General features: G+C 46.2%; 1 protein-coding gene across 34 annotated transcripts in view; it reads left to right on the forward strand.

Annotated features, from left to right (window-relative positions):
• ATXN1 (ataxin 1) overlaps window positions 1-20,947 on the forward strand; it is a 399,379-nt gene that overhangs the window by 335,578 nt on the left and 42,854 nt on the right. For 33 of the 34 annotated variants that reach the window (XM_072924142.1, XM_072924143.1, XM_072924144.1 and 30 more), the window contains one exon: window positions 14,969-17,009. In XM_072924142.1, coding sequence (XP_072780243.1) covers window positions 15,129-17,009 — 1,881 coding nt within the window. In that variant the 5' untranslated portion in view covers window positions 14,969-15,128. Of the gene's footprint in view, window positions 1-5,178; window positions 6,611-14,968; window positions 17,010-20,947 lie in introns of those variants that run through there. The other variant, XM_072924154.1, reaches the window with a different exon arrangement.

The raw sequence follows: 20,947 nt of genomic DNA on the forward strand, positions 1-20,947 counted from the left end.
TGAAGAAAAATGCTAAAACTGTAGTTCAGAAAAGAACAGTGTGTGGGGGGAAATAATTTTACACCAGAACATGTCGAAAGACTACTTGACCACAGACTGAAAATTGGTAAAGCTCCTGTTTCTTGTCAGACCAGCTTGATTTTCAGTCTAAGCTGCTGAGCGACAATTTTCCTCCAGTCTGATCCTGTGTCTTTTAATTAACCAGCCTTGTCATCCACATCTTTGAGATTCTGATGGGAGCAGCAGCTCATCTCTGTTGATTTGCTCAACACTCTGCATGCAGAATGCAGCAGCTGCTGCTGGTGATCCCAGGGCTGATTTTTCTGCATGTTTCACTGGAAATATTTGCCTAAATGAACTAAGCTGTGTGAGGAGACACCTAGTCTAATTGGACATTAGGTCTGTGCAGTAGGTGGTATGCAGGTGTTTTTTTGCTGGTTTTCTGTCAGCTGATAATTTATCTGTGACACGTGTGGGGTTTTGATGGAGGTAGGTAGAGCAACTGCGTGGAGGAGCCATTATGTGCTAGTACACTGTGCTGTGGCTTGCAGTGTTTTCAGAGTGCTTTGCTCCCCTTGGGCTCTCACACTTGGAGTACCAGCTGCTGTGGAGCTCTGCAGGGGTCCTGGGCAAGGCCTTGACCTGAGTGGTGCAGATGACACAGTTGTGCTACCCCCACCTTTGCAGCTCCTCATTGGAGTGGTTTCAGCTGTACCGAGTGGCAACACAAATCATAGCTGTCAAAATTACCTGCTAAAATCTAATTTTTGAGAGTCTTCCAACACTTTCAGTGGATAGGTGTAACAAGCATATTCCCATCCTTGCCAGCAGCCCACTAGTGAACTGGAATTGCACAAGGTTTCAGTGATAGAGTTGTAGCAATGCAGCCCGTGGGAGATTATTATCCCCCACTATTATAAGATTATTATTTAGAGATTATCATAAACTCATTCTGTGGTGCCTCTTGTGTAAGTCATGCAGGCAGCTTTCCACAGCAGCTGAGGCAACACATGTGTAAGAGACATCATCCTCCTTCCTTCCCCACTGAATTGAATGGACCAGCTTCTGAGATGCTGCACCTCCTTCAACCCAAATTTACCAGACAGGCTTCCCTCTTTCTTCTTTTCCCTCGCATTAATCCAGTGAGGTAGCTGTCAGCTCAACTTGGCTGTACATCAGAGAGAATACTGTGCTGTTTTGGCAGCAATTTGAACCGAAAGGAAAGATTTTGCAGGCAGAATTGAACCTTTGGGAGGTGAGCTGAATGATGCTGTCACAGAAAAAGAAATAAAGATTCCTTTTCCAGTGTAGCTCATGGTTTTTGTCAGGCAAGAGCAACAATGTGAATTTTCATATATATATATATATATAGGTATACAACCTGGCAATGTTTCAAAATGCTTTGGTAGGTCTTGCCCCAGCTAGGAAAGATTTAAATCTAATTAGAAATCAGAGATAAGAGGAAATGCTATTTCAGCCCGTGATAATTTCCACCATCTCAGAAAAATGTTTCTTCATCTAACAAGAGGAAAACTTAAAAAACTGAGATAAAGTGATAATCAGATAATAGGTTGAAATGTTTTACAAAGCAATACAGCAAAGCCTATAGTCCTGTATTCAAGCTAGAGGGTGGTTTAATTTTAAATTAAATTTCTGTTGTAGTTATAGCATTTTTTAATTACACCTTCATTAGATGTTTAAAACATTAAGTTTTGGAAGCAGCAACTAGGTTTTATTTTTTTTTAATAGTACTGGGAAAATATTTACAAATAAGTTCCAGCAGTTTTTCCCAGCTGTAAATGTATTTAAACATTTTTGCCTCCAACAAATTCAGGTTTGAAAACAAACATTTCCTAATGTAATTTTTCCTTGAAAAATTCCTGCCTTATTTATTAGACACCATTAGTTCTTACTTAGTTTTAGCCAAAGGGCAACAGTGACTTGTGTACCTTACTTTGGTTTTAGTTTCACTAACTTTACAGCAGAGTGTTGTCAAGATTTTTTTCTTCTTAGGAACTGAATAAATTCTGACCAAGTAATGTTGTTTTAGTCATCCTGGTTGTATGATCTCATGATCATTCCATATTTCCATAACTTGTTCATTGTACCAAAGTGATTATCTATCACTCATTGCAGTAGTTATTTCATGTTTCTAAGAAAATATGTCATTCATCCATAAGCACAAGAACAAAAGGCAGAAGAAATAGCATTTTACTTCATATTTTCCATAAGGAGTCTGCAAATCACTAACCACATATGAAAAGAAACCAAACCAGATTAACAGATGTAAAATCATTACACATTCAGAAGAAACAGTAGGCAGAAAGTGGTAAGCAGATCAGAAGCTGGAGAATCACTTGGTCCATTACTAAACAGGTGTAAATAAAACCAGGGAAAAAATCAGATTTCCTTTTTGCTGTAGGAATGGCAATGGCGTGTAATGCTTTTGGGGCTGCAGGGGATGCTGTGGATCAGCGGGATGCATCACATCTGTATGCATCAGGTCTGTACACAGCTATTGCTCTGAAACTCTCAAGCCAGACACAGGCTGCCTTCCTGCCTGTCATATCAGTGTTCCCTGTTTGTCCCGGTTGGAGTGGACATCTTGGTGAGATGAGGCAGTGTTTTGCAAGAGACTCCCCCAGGAGCTGTCCTCTCCCTCGAAAGATTCCCCATTGGGTTCTGCTTTACAATGGGAGGATCTGAGCCTATTTTAACCATTTTCTTCTCTGGGAGAACAGCACTTAAATTCTGGCTTGAAGAAGAGCACACAAAAAGGTTTTGAGCACTCAGATCCCAGGCTGAATCTCTTTCTTTCCCCTAATTTAGCTGGAGTGCTTCTGAGAGCTCCTTAACTGATGTGGAAACTGAAATCTGGTCATTAGCAAGGTATCCTTGGATAGAGAAGAAGTTTTCGTACTGGGTCTTGCACTTCAGAGCCCCGTAGGTGGTACCCATTGAAGTTCCTTGGCAAACCTCGGTGGGACGTGTCTGTCACCACAAAAGGGCTAACACAGGTTTGCTGGGCCCTGTGCAAAAGGCTGTAGTTGCTAGAAGAGCTCTGTCAGTAAAGGGGACACAGTTCTGAGCTGGCTTTGCTGGCATGGGTCCAAGGAGTGCCAAAAAAATCTGGAACTCCACCATCATTTATTTGTGTATGAACAGAGCTGCAAAGCAAGTTGTACCAGCCATGTATAATGTGATATCATGAATTTTAAAGGTCAACATTGCAACTCACTAGTGTTAAAAATAAAACTTTGGAAAGATGAATTTCTGTGCCTAGAAAGTTGTGGAGTTTCAGGATAAAAGACTTCAAATGAACCACTAACTTTTGATTGCCTTTGCCCCACTTTCTAGTTCAGACCAGTGGATAGAGCTAAAATCACCAGCTTTGATTAAGAAGGGAATCAACATTTCTCTTTCAGGCTTTGTTTAAATAGGCAGCTACTTGAGTATGCTGAAGTGTGAGGAATGTGAGCAGAGAAACAGCAAAAGTGAGTGGAAATCTCTAAGAAATACCACTAATACACTGGACTGCAGTTCAGCATTTTGTTAAGGGCATAATTTGTATTAATACTGTCAACACAGGGTGGATGAATGGAGCTACAATAAATGATACAGACAATTTGAATTTTTCAGTGTGCTTGAGACATGATTCTGTTTCTCCAACAAAAAAAGATTATGTTTTTTTGCTGTTTCAGGGATTAGGTAAATCCCCATGAGTGATGACAACAGACAGAACTAGGGCTTGCAGAAGTACAGGGTGGAAAATATACTTGACACTTGTGAGAAGTGAACTCTGAGCTGGTAGTGTGGTTAGACATGCAAGCCTCATTTCACAGTGCTGAAATATTGCCTTCTCATTCTCCTATCTTGAATCATGACACCTCACACTCTTCTAATGGTTCTTTCAGAGGGAGCAGTGAAATTATTCATATAAAGAACCAGAATTGCTCAAACCACATTCCTTTTATTTATCTAGACCAAACTACAACTTCTGCTGAAGTTTGGATCATTTGGGATAAAATTCTCAGTGTTCCCAGGCTGGTTTTCTTCTCCTACTCCTTTATGTTCCTGACCTTCTTCTGATCGCTTGCTTTAAAACTGTGTAGCTACTTCTGGTGTCAGAAATCACACCTTGCTGGGTGCTCCCATGTATGGGAGCATGATGCATGGAAGAGAGGCTCAGGAGGAGGAATTTCAGGTGATTTGATGCCTTGATGCCAGGAAAGGAGGTGACTGTAGTGAAGAAGGCTTGAGCAACTGTTCAAGAAGGACAGGGGAATTTAGGGCCTGGGCAGAGGAGGAAGGGTTTGTACTATGTTTTGAATGTGTCTTGAATTGTGTCAGGGCTGCAAGAGAAGGGAGGTGAAGTGAAAAGAAGGAGCCTCAAAGCTTTGGACCCCATTTGGAGAAGGGTAAGAGTTGGGGGCAAAGGTAATGAAAGAGCCACAGTGCTAAAGAGCTAGATAATTGAAAGGCCCTTAGCCCAAGACTGAACTTACAGTGAAGGAGGCTGACTTCAGTGTAGAGTACTTCAAGACTGCTTGGCTGGTGTCCTACACACTGGAGTGCAGGAGGCCAAGCACTAAGGAGGTTGCCTTCAAACACCTTTGCATCTCTTTCTCTTATTTAATTCTATTAATGCAGTAAAAGCATGCTGAGTAGTTTTTTTTTTATAGTCAGCAAATCCGTGGTGCTGTCATGTAGCAAAGAAGTGATATTCAGCCATACCTCACTGTTCACTTGCTGATGAGCTGCAATGTGTAAATCTCACTTGTAGCCCTTGGATGTGTCAACAGCTGTGTGTTTGCTTGTCTGCTTGGGTGCTCTTCAGCACCACCCACCTACAGAGAGCTTCAGGAAGCTCTTGAGTAAATCTTTGAGTTAACCATGGGCTTCTGTGCTATGATCAAGAGTGGAGTAAGGGTCAGAGTAAGAGGTTTTGGTCTGGGGTCTTTTAAATGCTTTTGCTAAGTGCATCTGAACTGCCGACCTTTAGCTAAGTGTTTGCCTTACATTAATAACCCTTTTTGAAAGTCTTTGCCTAATTTGCCATTTGTATCATGGTTTGTGATGGTGGCCATAGAAAATGTAAGGTTTGGGGTTTTTTTGGTTTGGTTTTTTTTTTTTTTTTTTTTTTTTTTTTTTTTTTATCTGAAGAGGAATAGTGACTTTTAGGCTATTTATAGAAGAGGCACTTGAAGTTCCTACAGAAAATATTTGTGCACTCCATGATAACAGAACATGGAGGGTTATAACATCTGATTTGCATCACTGGGGGAAGGTGGGGAGTGTAGATGCTCTTGAGCCATGTCAGCCAGGTCTGTGGCTGAAGATTTGCACCAGGATATATCATTAACGTTATATAACCATAAACACTATTTTGAAAAATTCCAAAGTGCTTTATATTTCCAAGTTACTTTTATGGACTTGCTCAGAGTAATCTGCCATCTGGTATTTTTTTCACACAGGGCAGAATGAGGTAAGGCGGGAGAGATGCTGACTGCTTCCATGCTGTTGCTCAGCTTCCGCTGAGGGAAATGTAACACCTTTCCTCTTTCCTGAGTGTCCAGCCTGGCTCCTTGCATGAAGCTCTTCACAGTAAAGTCAGAGCTGACTCTCAAGGCCTGCTTTTTGGAATAGTTATGAAGCAGCTTTCTTGTAGTGTGCCAGAAAAAAAATGCACTAAAAGTCATTCTGATGATGGCTAGAAGGAAGTAATAACATTCTTTGAAGACTTACATGCAAAGAGTAAGAAAAATAAGTGCAAAAACTGTACACAGAAGGGGGCTGTATTCAATGCTTGAGTGCTGTATGCCTGTAGGAAGTCTTACATTTATAAATACAGGGGTCAAACAGACTTCCATTACCAATTGCTTTTACCATTAACTGAGTGATGCTTCCCTTCTTTTTTCTGTTTTTGTTTTTTTGGTTTTTTTAACCCTTTTCTGTTCTGCTTTGGTCCCTTCTGTCTGGATTAAGCTGTGCAACTTATGTTGTAAGTGCAGAAGAAATGGGGGGAGTTGTGTCAATCCTGCCACAATTCCTTTTTTTTTCCCCCCTAAATAGTCAAATTGCTTAATTAGTTGTTGCTCTGGGGAAGTTCTCTACTCATCTTCCTGCTGGCTCCACTGACTTACAGGGCTGCTCTCGATTCCACAGTCTCCAGTGCCAGCATCTGACCTCAGCACAGCTCCCAAGCCCTTCGTGCTCTTGGGGAGGCCGTGGCAAAGATGTGTTTGTGCCTGGGCTGCGTGCAAAGCTAAAGCCCTGTTCAGAGCTTCAGGAATGTTAGATTATCCTTCCTCTTCCAGCCCCAGTGGCTGATGTGAGCATGCTCCATGCATGCATGGCACTGGCTATTTGCCAGCTTTAGAGTAATTTTTTTTTTTTTTTGAATGAGTGAGTGAATGAATGAATGAATACCTGATTAAGTTAATGAAGCTGAGCCAATGGTGGGAGGGAGTGACTTGGCTGCTGCCTGCTCGAAGAGATCTGGCAGCACATTAGACTTGCATAACGCTTTATAGCTCCATGCTGCGCTCCATATGAGCCACAGGAGAGGGCTGCAGTAATTACTCGGCTCTCCGGCTGAAGCCAGCTGCAGGTAGCTAGTCATCCTCTTGTCCATTTCACTGGTGTCGGGAGCCACTTGTCTTGCGCCGTGGATTTCCAGGGGCAGATGGGGAAGGTGCTTTCACAGAAGTGATCGCAGCGGTGAGAAAGCATGTTCGTGGCTCAGTGACTTTTACAAAAGATCCATTCAGGTTTCCAAGCTGTGATTCACTGGACCCACAGTTTGTATGCAGGAATGTTTTTAGTTCCTGAGTTCAAAATTTGTATATAAATAACCTTGATGGGAGCTGTGTGATTTTCTTTTGTTGTTGTTGTTTTCTTGTTCTTTCTTCACTTGACTGGGAAAAATAGAGCAAAAGGTTTTCTTGTATCTGTTTTTTTTTGTTTAAAAAAAAGCAGTTTTAAAATCCTCGTGGTTCTTTTTGATTGTTGTTTAAGGCAAGATCTTTCTGGCAGCCCCGGATGTTACATACCTTTGTTTCTCACATACTTAAATTAAGAGTACTGGCACTGCCTGTTAGCACACCGCCTTCATTTGTCAACATTCCCTGCTTGAGAGCAACGATGATGATTTGCATTCTTAGTTGGAACGGGTGGATTTTTAAATTGCAACTGAAGCTTGTGGCTGTGGAACCTGCTATGTTTGTATAATCCTACATTATTTCATTTTCTTTTGATTGTTTTCTGTGTTGCCTAGTCAGAACAGTTGGGGCAATCTCAGCATCGCCATGCTGGTCTCAGTCAAGTGACACTGGTGATGGATTTGGGCTCTGTGCCCATTTTATCTGCTTGCTCCCCATTAAGCAGGAGGGACGTTCCTACTCACTGAGTCAGGGAGAGTAGCTAGTCACTTGGTTTTGTGGGCTGCAAGGCCTGGGGAGGTGTTCCAGAGAGAGAGAAGATGCAGAAGAGTTGATCTGTTTTTTTTCTTGATCGTGTGTTCCCCTACATGCACTGACCCCTACGACACTGCCTGTGCTGAGATGGTCAGCATGAGGGTCTGTGCAGGATAAGTGGGTGATGCTGCAGGCCCCACCCAAATGTAGCTGACTGGAATGAAGAAAAAAATTTAAGAGTTAGAGAAAAAAGGTTGTCTGAGGGGGATGTTTAACTCAATTTCTGTCTGTAGCACTGGGGATATGTGCTGTGTGCCTTGAGACCAGCATGAGCTGCTGGCTTTTCTGTTTTGTCAGTAGTGATGGTCAGTCATCCTGATTTGGGAGGGCACCAAGTGTGTGCTGAGGCAGTGAGCAAGGGCTGCTGCAAAATGCCTTCAAGTTAAAGCATTGCTGAATGAAGTCTGGGAGAAGGCAAGGTGTTGGAATCCATTTCAAGGGGAATTTTAACATCAGTTCATGTTTCACACTTTACAGATGGACTAATTATAGTCTAATTTGCTGGCACGTGGAATCTACCAGAGAAGTAGTCTGCAGGGAAGACTTCCAAGGAAAGGCACTGAGCATGCAGATGACCTTTCCAAATCTTCCCCAAAAGCTGTGCTCTCACACTGTCCCCTTACCAGCCAGGCTTAAAGGCAAACTCCTCCCCATGAGCGCCTGTGTTTATCTGTGAAATGGCTGCTCTGAGTTGGCTGCTGCTTGTTGGTGTTTCTGGCTGGATCTTCAAAGGGGTGAAACGCCCCCAGTTTCTGTAATTTTTCATGGGGGTCTTATTCAAGTCTCCTGGTAGCGAAGCCAGGCGTCTCTCTTAATTTGTTTCGCAGAAGATGAAGAGAATGTTAGCAAGCATTTTCAGACACATGGAAGGAGACCTGTGTGACATATCTGCAGTGCAAATGTGTTCATACAGGCATGACAGTTTCTGTCACAAGTTAAAATGAGTGGCGAGTGGGTGTTGCTACATTTATAGTCACTCATGTGAAATTTTCAATGGAAAATTGTGTAGGCAGCTCCCATTGTAGCCACACTATAGGCACATTTTAGATAAATGAAAAACATCAACAAAGTAATTTCTGTATTAGACTTGTTTATAAATGAACTCTATTCACTCATTTAATCTGCAGAAGCACCTCTAGGGGATGGGAGAGTAAAGGGTGTCACTGAGCACTGTCAGATGTCCTGCTCTGGCAGCAGATGCTGCAAAGCAGGAGATAAAAGGTTGGATGCTGCCCTGGCCACTTGTGGAGTGGCATAGCTGGGATCCCCCTTTCGGTCCTGGTGTTGGTGGGGTTGAGAGAGCACTTAAACTTACATGTGTGTGCTGCATGGCTTCCATGCTGCCAGCGCAGCCTCTGGGTACGTGTGTAGCGGAATGCTGACTTCCTGAGCATCTTGGGTTGGTGGCCCTCATGTCCTAGCACAGCTGACTCCAAGGCTTGGGGAGCAGAGTGGTTTGGAGGGGTTTGGCAGGCCTCTGTCAGGCTGTAAAGGCTTCAGTGTGGCATGGTGGTAAATCATCAAGCTGCTGGAGTGAGCTCCAGCCATGTGGGACTATGCAGCTAGCAGTCAGCCTGAGCTGAGACCCCAGGCCTGAGCAGCCCCAGAACTTTCCTTTGCAGCTGCAGATGGAGCTGCTTCTTGTAGGGTCAGCTGAGGTGCACTTTCTGCTGTGCAGCTGAGAGAGGGAGCTGTGCATCAAGCTGTGCAAATGGCTTTGCTCTGGGCTCAGACCCTCACTTAGCAGTTAGACCCCTTCCTTTCCCTCATAGAAGCAGAAGGCTCTGGAGTCCAGCATTTCACACTCAGAAAAACCTCCCTGTAATCAGCACTGCATTTTTATCTGTGGATATCTGATGCTATTTCACAAAACTGTTTCCTGGTGTCAAATGATGAGAAGGGAAATTCTACTTTTAGCCAAAATAGTGAGTTTCTGATCACAAGATCTGCAGGGAAAAGGCCTCACACAGCTGGGGTGCAAATTAAAAGAAATAATAATAATAATAATAATAATAATAATAATAATAATAATAATAATAATAATAATAATAGTATCCTTCACCTTTATAATTTTCAAAAGTCTTTTATTTGTGAACCAGTATTGTATGTTCCAGAGGCAAGAAGCTGGGCCTGACTCCTGACATCTAGAAGCCCAGGTTTGGCACTGCAAGGGTGGGGTTTCCATGATGGGGAGTGAGGGTCCTGCCGTGGGATGGGCTGGGAGGGTGGCACGATGGCCAACACAGCTCTCCAGTGTCAGCCCTAAGATGGGGTCAGCTTGTGGCTTTTGGAGGGAATGCTTCCTTGCTTCCAGCCTCCCTCAACTCTGGTACCTACATACCTCCATTAAATTCATGGGAAAGTTGAGTCTTTGGGCATCTCATATCTGGTGATGTGCTCACTGAGCTTTGCTTATATCACTTGCTTTTTGTCTTGTGTGAAGTCTATCTGATCTGCCTGGGGAGGGGAAGGGTGTGCAGAATCGCTGCTCACTGTGCTGAAACCTGTAGCAATCTGCTGTGGCAGGTTCCCAGAAGTATAATAAGAACTAACACTGCACTGGACAATTTGTCTTGCAGATGTGGTGTTGATCAGGAATCCTTTCATTTTGGGAGGAGAATTTCAAATTTTATTAGAGGTTTTCATGTTCCTTATTAATGGATCTCTGCACTTGGCACTCCCGGGAATTCTGCCAGGGAGCTGTGAAATTGGTCGGGTTGGACAATAAACTCCTATAGCTATTGTTGGCCTGCGCTGAGCTGCACATGGCAGGGCTAATGGAATCTGTAGCATTTACAACCATGAATATGTAGCTGGCAGCGGGCGGGCTGTAGAGCGGGGCGGGGTGGGGGGGGAGAAAGCTGGCGTACGGATCTGAGAGGCAGAACGCAGCTGCGGAGCACTCTGCAGTGTGTCTGTCTTTTCGTCGCTCTGAACCTGATCCTGCAAGATGCCAGCCTTCTTGAAGGGGAGGGGAGAGGTGGGCCGAAGTGCCTCCCCTTCTCACTCACTTCCAGCGCTGCCGAAATTACTCACTCGTGATAGGATGGGCGGTGATTTGAGGCGGGAGCATCGGGCTGCGCTGCTGCATCTGCCCGGTAACACCCCAGGCATGAGGAGCCGCGGATCAGGCTCGACTCTGCGAATGTGCATTGGCATCTACGTGCCAGGCAGGGCAACAGTGTCTGTGGGAGGAGAGACACAGTTTATCTAGCGCACGGGTAAATGTGGGAGTTTGCTGGTCATACCTGGAGCTGGAAAGTGGAAGTTGAAAAGTCATAGTACTCTGTGTGTTTTTAGGATTTGCGATCAAAGGAGCCTTTTGACAATAAGTGACTGGTTTAATTGAATATCCCTGAAGTTGGAAGCTGACGACTGCCCCCCCTTGAGTGTTTGCTGCTTGCACCAGTCCTTCCTTCTGCCGGCACATGATGATGTGAGCTTGCTGGCAACTGCAGAAAGGTCAGGGACCAGAGGAGGATGGAGGGACCAGATTTTTGAAGGAGGTTTAGAGACCCAAAAAAGGATGGTAGCTGCACCATGGGACAGAGAAAGTGCTTGATTTCTCAAAGCAGTGAAAGTCCCACCGTTTGCATAGCCAAGTGCTGCTGTGTTTTGTGGTTCTGGCCCCAACTTCTCTGCACCCCAAGGCTCAGTCCTGGGTGGTGGGATACAGCATGTCGCTGTGTTTGGATGCTTGCATTGCTGGTTTAACCTTTGCTGCAGTGAACTCCAGATAAATAAAGGAGGTCAGCATCTGAAGCTATAACCCAATATCCTCTCTCTGTGTTTTAAATGTATTAGATGAAATAAGTAGAAAAATGTTGTTTCAGGAAACACAGTGAGATTCGAAGTGCCTTGCAAAGAGACGCTGGAGTTTTGCATGAAAATGCACATCTCAAGCTCCAGTGAGCAATCCCTCTGGGACCAGAGCAAGCCCAGATGGTGACTCCTCCAAGTGATTATTTTTCTGCCTTAAGCCTTTCCAGGAATTTGAGTGTGGGCAGACTGCCAGTGGACACTGGCTGTCCAGACAGTTTAGCAATGTTCCATGTGTACTCACTGCCAGAGATACCAAAGTCCAGCTGCTCTCCCTGATCTCTTTGTCCCTTTTACCTTCCCAGCCATAATTACACATGCCTGCATGCACGCATGCACTTGTGACACACACGCAGGAGCAAAAAAATCACCTGGTGTTTCCTGCTCATTTGCATATCTACAAGTCATGATTGACAGCTCTAAAGTTAAAGGAAAGCTCCAACGCTGGACAAATGTAATGAATTAAAAAAAATAAAAAAAAAAAAAAAAGGCATGCAAATAACAAACCCTGCAGCACACCACAGAAGGCAGGCACTCATCTTTCTAGGACAGCCAGCAAAAGACTGTTTAACCAGGTCTTGTACCTCTTGCCTTTGAGGCACTCTTGTTTGGGTTTTCTTCCCAAGTAAAATCAGTCCTGTCTTATTTTCGCTGTTGCTGAAATTTGAATAATGCTGAAAAGTTACTGTTTTACTTTTAGGTCTTGATGTAGAAGTAGGCTGTTTTAGGCTGCATATTTCCATTTTTTGCAAATCCAGTCCTATGTCTGTTAAGAGCTCAAAGTCTCACTGTGAAGTGCCTGGGCTTTGAAAAGTGGGGCAGTATTCACTGCTCTATGGCTGTCTCATCCCTTGTCTCCATTAAATTTATTCATTCCTCCTGTGTTCTCCAGGAGATTTTGGGCCGTCCTTTTGCTACTGGTAAAGATGAAGTCAGCCATCTGAAAGATTTACACCAAAAAAACCAAAATACACAACCCAAAAGAGTTAGTACTTGGTATTTTTGAAGGATGTTAGCTTTGACATTGGAGGCCACCCAAACCTCAGTGGTTCAATGCTATTTAGGAGAACAAAATCTTTGCTTCAGCTTCTGCATAATGAAACTTCACCCTATTTCATAGAGCTTCATAGTACTACTTTCGATGCAGAGAAGCTGAACCCAGATGCCGTCAACTTTTGGAACCACTGGTTTTGGGGAGCCTGGTTACCCATCACAGCAAAAGAGCCTGTCCCTATTCAGTCCCATGTACAAGCTCCCTGCTCTGTTGCAGGCAGATAAGCCAGCCCTCTGCCTCTGCTCCCAGCTTTTCCCAGTGGGAGTGTATTTAAATTCTGGATTTGCAACTCATGTTCCAGAAGAGATTGGAGAATGGTCCAAGCCCAGCACAAGCTCCCTGTGGCAAGGGGAGCAGGATAAGCACCCCATGCTGAGGATGCCCCCGCTGGGCAGCTGCCTGGGTCAGGATCTGCTGACTTACCTACCCAAGCCGACTGCCTGGGGCAGAAGGCTACAGAGAGCTAAAGTTAACCAAGGATGACTGCGCAAATGTGAGCTCGGCAGTTTTATTTTTAGTCAAACCTAAAAAGAAAAATCTGTAAGTCATGTGTAATATAATAATTTTAGCTGTTGCCAAGACACACTGAGCAACTGTTAGGAGGAGGGGAAGGCCCGTGCTGATCTAGCAGGGGCCCTGTCTCCTGGCTGCCCTCGTCGCCGCAGTCGCGGTGCCGAGGTGATGGCGCTGACAGACCAGGGCAGGTCAGGATAGTGCCTGAGCTGCTGCACCCTGGGTGTCACCAGCCCTTGCACGTCTGAAGCTGCCCTGAGTTCTCTTATCCTCCCTATCTCCTCAAAGCCAGAGAATCTACCGTGAAACAGTGCTTTACCTCCCTCCCCCAGCTCTAGCTGTTGGTGTTTCATTACTGTTTATCAATATTTAAAGAATGGAGTAATTAACTTAAGACTGATTGTATCAAACCATTAGAAGGTTTGGACTTTTCCTGCAGGCTTACAGCAGCTTGGAGGACCATAAACGTAAAGAGTGCTTTTAAAGATAGGTTTAATCTGAGTCTAGTGTGTCTTCAAAGTACTTCATACACATATAAACATCAGGCTTATTGTTCATTAGAAGTGAGGCAGCAGGGAAAGAAATCCCCCAAAGGAATATTACTTGCCATAAGATAAGTATCATTACTGCTGCTCAGCATTCCCTTTAAAGTGCGCTATATCCTATTTCCATCTTCTTTCACATCCACTCTCAATTCTTTCTCTCTATTCTTCTTAAATGTAATGCATGCTTTTCTTGTTGAGCTGCCACTCATGCAAGGTATGCAGCTTCTCATCACCTATTCTTGAGCAACTTTGAAAACAGCCAGAAATGCAGATGACAGGTGGTGGCTGGACAGTGGCTGAGGAAAAGTTTCACTCTTCATGAAGGTTTGATTAGGCAAGGCAAGGTTTCAGGAAGAGAGTAAATGTAAAATACATTACAGTTACAATACTTTCTTTAGCAGGTAATAGAAGAGTTAGGAAGACTTTATTGCCTTTGGATAAAATGGGTGATGGAGAGAACATCAACAGCAAAATCAGCCCAGTATGAAACTGGAGTTTTTACAGTGGTGGGGGCTCATGATTTGGATCGAGAAACTCAAACACACTTTTCCAAGCAGTTCCGGGCAGGTATCCCAAGGCTAAGGACCCCTGAGTCAAACTCATGGACCTGTGGCCATGGCCATGAGTGTGGTACCAACAGCCTCTCTGGTGCAGCAGTGGCTATGGAAGAGTGGGGTTTTATCCTGCCAGAGATGGATATGGTGCCAGCACCTGGCTCTGGCTTACCTGCGTGTGGCAGGGAGCTCCTCCCAGCAGAGTCCTGCCTGGACACCTGAATGTGAGGCATCAATAGCAGAGGGAGTTCAAAGCACTGGGTCAAAAAAACCCCACCAGACATCAAAAATCTGGCTCAGATCCATCCCTGGCTCTGGACTGCTGCTTTAAATAGCTCGCGTGGCTGAGGTTCATTGCCAGACTGGAAGATGAAGCACACGTGTCCCTGTAATGAGCTGTGGTGTGGAGTGGGGACAGGAGGCAGCTGCTGTCTCCACAGCCCTGCACGGTGTCATGTGAAATCACCCTGACAGTGTATCTGGGTTTCAGGGGTTTAGGAGTGACACACCACCTTCTCTTTGCACCATTCACAGTGACTTGTTGCTAAGAATATTTTGTGTGTGCCTGTTCCTCAGGGCTCCCTGCTGTGCTCCCATGGTTTTTTAGGGCGTGTTAGGGTGAAGGCGGTGTTGTCCTTGCAGGGGAAGAAGAGGCTGGAAGAACAAAGCAGCACCGCAGAGATATGAAGAGTTTTTGTAGAGGAAGGAAAATGGGTCTTGGGAAATAAATTACTGCTGCTAAATGTGCCAAGTTATGGCCGTGTTGTTTCTGATATGCCTAATTTTTTTAATGCTTTCCTGATGCATTAGCAGACAAGCCCAGGATTTTTCTGCTGTTTGCAGCATAACTAGCTGTCAACTGCTCCTCGACGTGAGAGTGGCAATGCCTTACCTTTTTTTTTTTTTCCTAGAGGTCTTTTTCCTGTTTTCTGATTTAGGGTGTCTGCTTATTTGTTTTCATTTATCATTGCTGATGATATGACTCCCTTGCCCACCCTTTCGTTGCAGAATCCAGAGGAGCTGCCGGAGGATCGTGCTCACAGGGAGATGATTCCTCATGAAGTCACTGGATCCCCTGCAGAAATCAAATGTGACTTTCCATTTATCAGACTGAAATCAGAGCCAGCCAGACAGTGAAGCAAGCACAGTGGAGGGGGGACGGCGAAAGATGAAATCCAACCAAGAGCGGAGCAATGAATGCCTGCCACCTAAGAAGCGAGAAATCCCTGCCACCAGCCTGCCTTCGGAGGTGAAGCCGGTCCTGCCAAATGAGAACCACCGTGCAGATAACCTGGCATGGCTCCCCAGCACACCCAGTGGCCAGGGCTGCCTGGGGGGCCGGCACCGGCCCGGGGGCACCTCCTCGGTGGAGGCAGGCTTGCAGCAGGGTTTGCACAAGTCACTGTCTGCAGGGATGGACTATTCCCCGCCGAGTGCGCCCAGGTCCGTTCCAGCTTCTACCACTCTTCCCACGGTGTACTCGCCCGCCCTCTCCCAGTCAGGGACCCCTGTTTCCCCCGTGCAGTACACTCACCTGCAGCACACCTTCCAGTTTGTCGGGCCCCAGTACAGTGGATCATACACCGGATTCATCCCCTCACAGCTGATTTCCCCAACAGCCAATTCTGCGACCGGCGCCGTGGCAGCGGCCACAGCCGTTGCAACCACTCCATCCCAGCGCTCCCAGCTGGAGGCTTATTCCACTTTGCTGGCTAGCATGAGCGGCTTGAGCCAGCAGGGGCACAAAGTTGAGCCGCATCTGGTCAGGACACCTGGACTGATCGCTGCTGGGTCCCCTCCACCCACACAGCAGAACCAGTACGTCCACATTTCCAGCTCTTCCCAGAGCACTGTCAGAAATGTCTCTCCTCCAACCATCCCAGTCCCCCTGCACCCACATCAGACAGTGATCCCGCACACCCTCACCCTTGGCCCTTCCTCCCAAGTGGTGGTGCAGTACACTGACTCGGGGGGCCACTTTGTCACCAGGGATCCCCCCAAGAAACCCGAGAGCAGCCGGCTGCAGGCGATGCAGGCCAAGGAGGTACTGAATGGCGAGATAGAGAAGAGCCGGAGGTACGGCATTTCGCCTTCTGCCGACATGGGTCTAGTCAAAGCAGGCAATAAACCAGCTCCCCATCATTATGAGACCAGGCATGTGGTGGTCCACTCGAGCCCCGCCGAGTATGGTGTGCGGGATTCCTCAGGTGTCCGAGCCTCTGTCATGGTGGTCCCCAACAGCAGCACGCCCACGGCAGACATGGAGGTGCAGCAGGCCACCAACCGTGAGACCTCTCCTTCAGCCCTCAACGACAAGGGAAGTTTGCACTTAGGAAAGCCAACCCACCGGTCCTACGCCTTGTCTCCGCAGCAGGCTCTGGGCCATGAGGGGGTGAAGGCAGTGGCCACGCTGTCCCCTCACACCGTCATTCAGACCACCCACAGCGCCTCCGAGCAACTCCCTGTGGGGCTGCCGGCGACAGCTTTCTACACCGGGACCCAGCCACCGGTGATTGGCTACCTGAGCGGCCAGCAGCAAGCCATCGGCTACCCCAGCAGCCTGCCGCAGCACCTGGTGATCCCGGGCACCCAGTCCCTGCTGATACCGGTCGGCAGCGCGGACGTCGAGCCGTCAGGAGTCACGCCTGCAATCGTCACGTCGTCTCCTCAGTTTGCAGCAGTGCCTCACACGTTCGTCACCACCGCTGTCCCCAAGAGTGAGAACTTCAGTGCAGAGCCCCTCACCACCCAGCCTGCCTACCAGGCCACCATGGTGCAGGCGCAGATCCACCTGCCCGTGGTGCAGTCCATTGCCTCCCCTGCCGCCGCGCCCCCCACGCTGCCCCCTTACTTCATGAAGGGGTCGATCATCCAGCTGGCTAACGGGGAGCTGAAGAAAGTAGAGGACTTGAAAACAGAAGACTTCATACAGAGCGCGGAAATTAGCAACGACCTGAAAATAGACTCCAGCACTGTGGAGAGGATCGAAGACAGCCATAGCCCAGGCATCGCCGTCATACAGTTTGCGGTGGGGGAGCATCGAGCACAGGTAATGGCAACGCATGATGGGCTGGGGGGGTTGGACTGGGATGCATGCTCCGGCCCCCCAGGCCACATCACAGCTCACTTGCTGTGGATCCACTCAGGCCTAGTTCTTCATCCATCTATGAATCAAACTCATCCCCCTCACTGTGCTGGGAAGCTGTCAGGTCGCACTGGTGATAAATGTAGACTCTTGGATATCAAATGGGTCTCTTTTATAGCTGGAGAACTCACAGGAAGACTTATGTGATTTTCGTGGATTTTGATTAAAATACCAGATAATGTAAGGAGTATGAAAGGTTTCATTTTTCATTATGATAGGTGATTTTTACCGTTCACACCAGAAAGGTCATGATAGAATCAGATCAAAACCTACACTAAAGAGACAGGAAGGGCACAAGGCATTGAATTTCCATGGATTAAAAACTTGGAGCTGCCTGGGAATGGTTCTCATGCATATAAGTTACTGAAATGCACTACAGAATTTTCTGAGGCTTTGCTTGAAGGTGGTTATAACATTGCATGTCTCATGTAAACTATGTGGTCAAGTGCAATTTGTAAGGAAAAACCATCTAGGTTTCTGGGCAGGCTGTACCTTTGTTTCTCTGTTTGCAAAGCAGGAAGAAAACCTGTAACTTTCCATAGGTGTTTTTAGGTTGAGAACGAGTGCATATTGATTTGAAAGTGTTATTCTGATGCTGTCCATTTTCTGAGCAGTTTAGATTCTGTTGGTTGATGCTGAAAAGTTCAGATGTACAGTGTAGCATTTGGTTTCCTAGAGGTACTCAGTTTAGATAATCTTGTTGCAAATCTTTTTGTTTTGGTGTGAGTGCTGTGAACTCTGCCATCTGCACCTCTGATGCTGCAGCCTCAGCGCTGGAGAAGCAGGATGAGAGAGAAGGAGACTGGACACAGGTAGTAACACACCTCAGATTTAGAGGAGAAAAGCAAACAGTGATGGTACTGAGGAGCAGATCACATAGAAAACTTCTTACAGTCTCAGCAGCCTGTGGCCTGTCCTTCCCCAAGTGTATGTACATGGTGAATCACTGTGTGTGGCATGTCCTCCTTCTCAAGGCAAACAGGCGGATTCCCTGTGTGGGTGTGTTCATGTATGTGCCTGTATCTGCACAGCTGATTGAAGTCAAGCCTCTAGTGCTTTCAATATAAAGACTTGATATTCTTCCCCTCTGCTTTACTGTATTTTGGCACATCTCAGGTGTCATGGTTAGAGGAACTGTCCTTGGATCAGGACCAGTTACTGTAATTTGCCATGGTGCCTTGAATAATGAGATTTCAAAACTAGCAATCTCCACTCTGCAATTTTCATCTTGCTTGCATTTCTCTGCCTGCAGCCAGGCCATCGGTGTCTGCACAGAAGAGGTACAAACGAGCAGGCAGCGTTTGTGTCATGTCTCGGTCACAGCCCTATCAAGGCAGGAAATGGACTGCAGTCCTGGGAAGAGCTTCTCTTTTGCAGGGGGTGGAGTGCCATCCTCTGGCAGACAGGGAGCAAGTCCGAGGCTGTGCAAATCCAGAGCCTGGCACACAGGTCTCACCCAGCAAAGTGTCACCTTACAGAGAAGCCTATCGGGAGCAGGCTGACATCATCACAGCCGAAATACTCTCCAGCTGTGTTTCCCACCGGGGATGCTTCCAGAATGGAGGGCAAGTCACGTAGAGATATGATTAGAAACGGGGGTTTAATTTAGGTTTCCTGCAGATTTCAGGACTTGGGTCTCTTCCCAGATCAGCTGTGTCCCTGCATAGCAGGGAACAACTGCTGGTTTTCCTTTGCCTTGAGGAGTGGGGAGAATGAGAGGGAGAGAGGGAGAGAGGGAGAGAGGGAGAGAGAGTGAGAGAGAGAGAGAGAGCATTTCTGCATGCTTGAAGTCTCTATGACCTCACCCTTAGCCTGCTGTGGCGCTCTGGAAGTACTCAGCCTTATTTGCAGGTGTGCAGCAGTCATTACTCCTGAGAAAACACTGAAAGAACAGTACTTGGTCGAGCTCCTCTGAGCACTGGCACTGTGGTGCTGCTGTGCTGAAATAGAGGTCTTGACTCTGGAGTCCAGGAGGATAGAACTGCATGTGTAGTGCAGCTACACAAAGTATTGCATTACAGTTGAGTTTCACTTGCATACATGCTTCTGCAAGGAGGGAGCTTTTCAAGTGGTATTACCAAGGGAGTGTTACTTGTAAAGAGTAAATGCCATACAAAAATAGTGTTGTTATCATTAGCTTTGGCTCACTTACTTACTCCTCCCAGGGATCTCTGGGAAGTCATTATAATATTGATGAATCTGTATTTTCAAGCTCTGTGCAAACACTAGCTAGTTTTCTCACCAGTTGAGGGACAGAGGTAGGAGGTTATTTTCAGCTGAGCATATACCACTATAATGTAAACAGGGAGGCACCAGGCAGCTGCTCTTGTGTCACTGCAAGCCCACAGCTGGCCCTCCCCAGCACAGCACTTAGGCAGAAAGGGATCATCTTCCCTCCTTTTCCAGTCCTCCAGTCACCTGGAAAATCCATCCCTCTTCCAGGTATGGAAACCTAGAGAAAAAACACACCTGAAGGCCTCAATAACTGAAATAATTGAACTAACTGTCTTTACCCCTGGAAGGATGCTAGGTTTCCATTTCACAGCATCCGGCTCTGCATTAACAAGTCAAGTAAGTATCAACTGAGCCAGAACCCAAAGTCCAGCTGGTACTGCTCTGCATTCAAGGTGCCTTCATATAGACCCATGGATCTACATGTTTTTGGAATTCCTCATATTATTTTTGTAATAGGAATTTCATCATTGTTACCTGTCCATCCTTTTGCTGCCAGGAGAACACAGAAGCCAGCAATTCACCTCTCTTGATGTTAAGGTCAAAGCACAAAGGCTATACAAAACAAGTTCTCTGAAATGCTACACTTCAGTTTCTAATAATTTCTAAAGTATAGATTAAATGGAAAACATGAGCATACAGTTCTTAATTTTCCTTAAAAAAAACCCCAAACAATAATACAAAACTGGAATCATAAGCACTAGAGATTGGAAAGTTCCATTAGAGCATGCAGTTAGTAGCCCTAACTAGTTTAGTTTAGTGCACATGATTTTAGACCATCACCTAGTTCAGTTTTCTCTTACATCTTTCAATGCACACACAAATGGTTACTTTTTCTTTGAGCTCCTCTTTTCATTATCTTTGACACCGTAACAGACACAGAAAGAGATGCTGACTCAGTTCAGTGCTGCAGATGGAGATCTCTCCCAGCCTTCCCCTCATGTGATCTCTGTGTCCCCTGGTCACAGGACAGTAAGTCCTTTTGTCTCCAGTGATGGGTGGCTGTGGTCTGTCCTCATGTTACTGAGTTCTGGGAGTACAGCAGATGACACAGCTCATGTGATAAAGGCGGCAGCCTGTGCTCTGCTGGACGAGAGGCGGCTTCTCATGAGAAATTACAGGATTGCGTGATTGCAGAGTGCAGCAGCCCCCGACATTCCAGCCCTGCCTGCCTTTGCTATAGTAGCAGTGGACTGCATTGGATAGATGCAGCCCTGGGGAGATGTCCAGTCAGAGCATGTTCTGGAGAGTCGTTCCGTGGCACAAGGTGCTGCCTACAGCCCCAGAAATCTCTTACAGGAAATCCCCTCTTGTGAAGGCATTGGAGTGCAGGGGAACATTACAAGTCCTGAAGTTTCTGAATAGGGGAGGTTGTGTTCATGGCACTGCAGAGGCTTCTCTCTGTGAGAAGGAGAGCTTCTCTTCTGTGAATCCACCCAGTTGTTTTTTGGGCCCGAGGAACCTTTCAGCACCCAAAGCAAGGCCTTCAGTGGAGAGCTCTGCTGCTTAATTGCACATTGTTTCCAGAACTACTTCCTTCTCTTTGTTTCCAACCTGCCACTCCTAGTTTCATCACATTTTAATAACATTATGGAGAAAAACACTTAATT

This window comes from Taeniopygia guttata, chromosome 2 (assembly GCF_048771995.1).
Source record: "Taeniopygia guttata chromosome 2, bTaeGut7.mat, whole genome shotgun sequence".
Lineage (NCBI taxonomy): Eukaryota > Metazoa > Chordata > Aves > Passeriformes > Estrildidae > Taeniopygia > Taeniopygia guttata.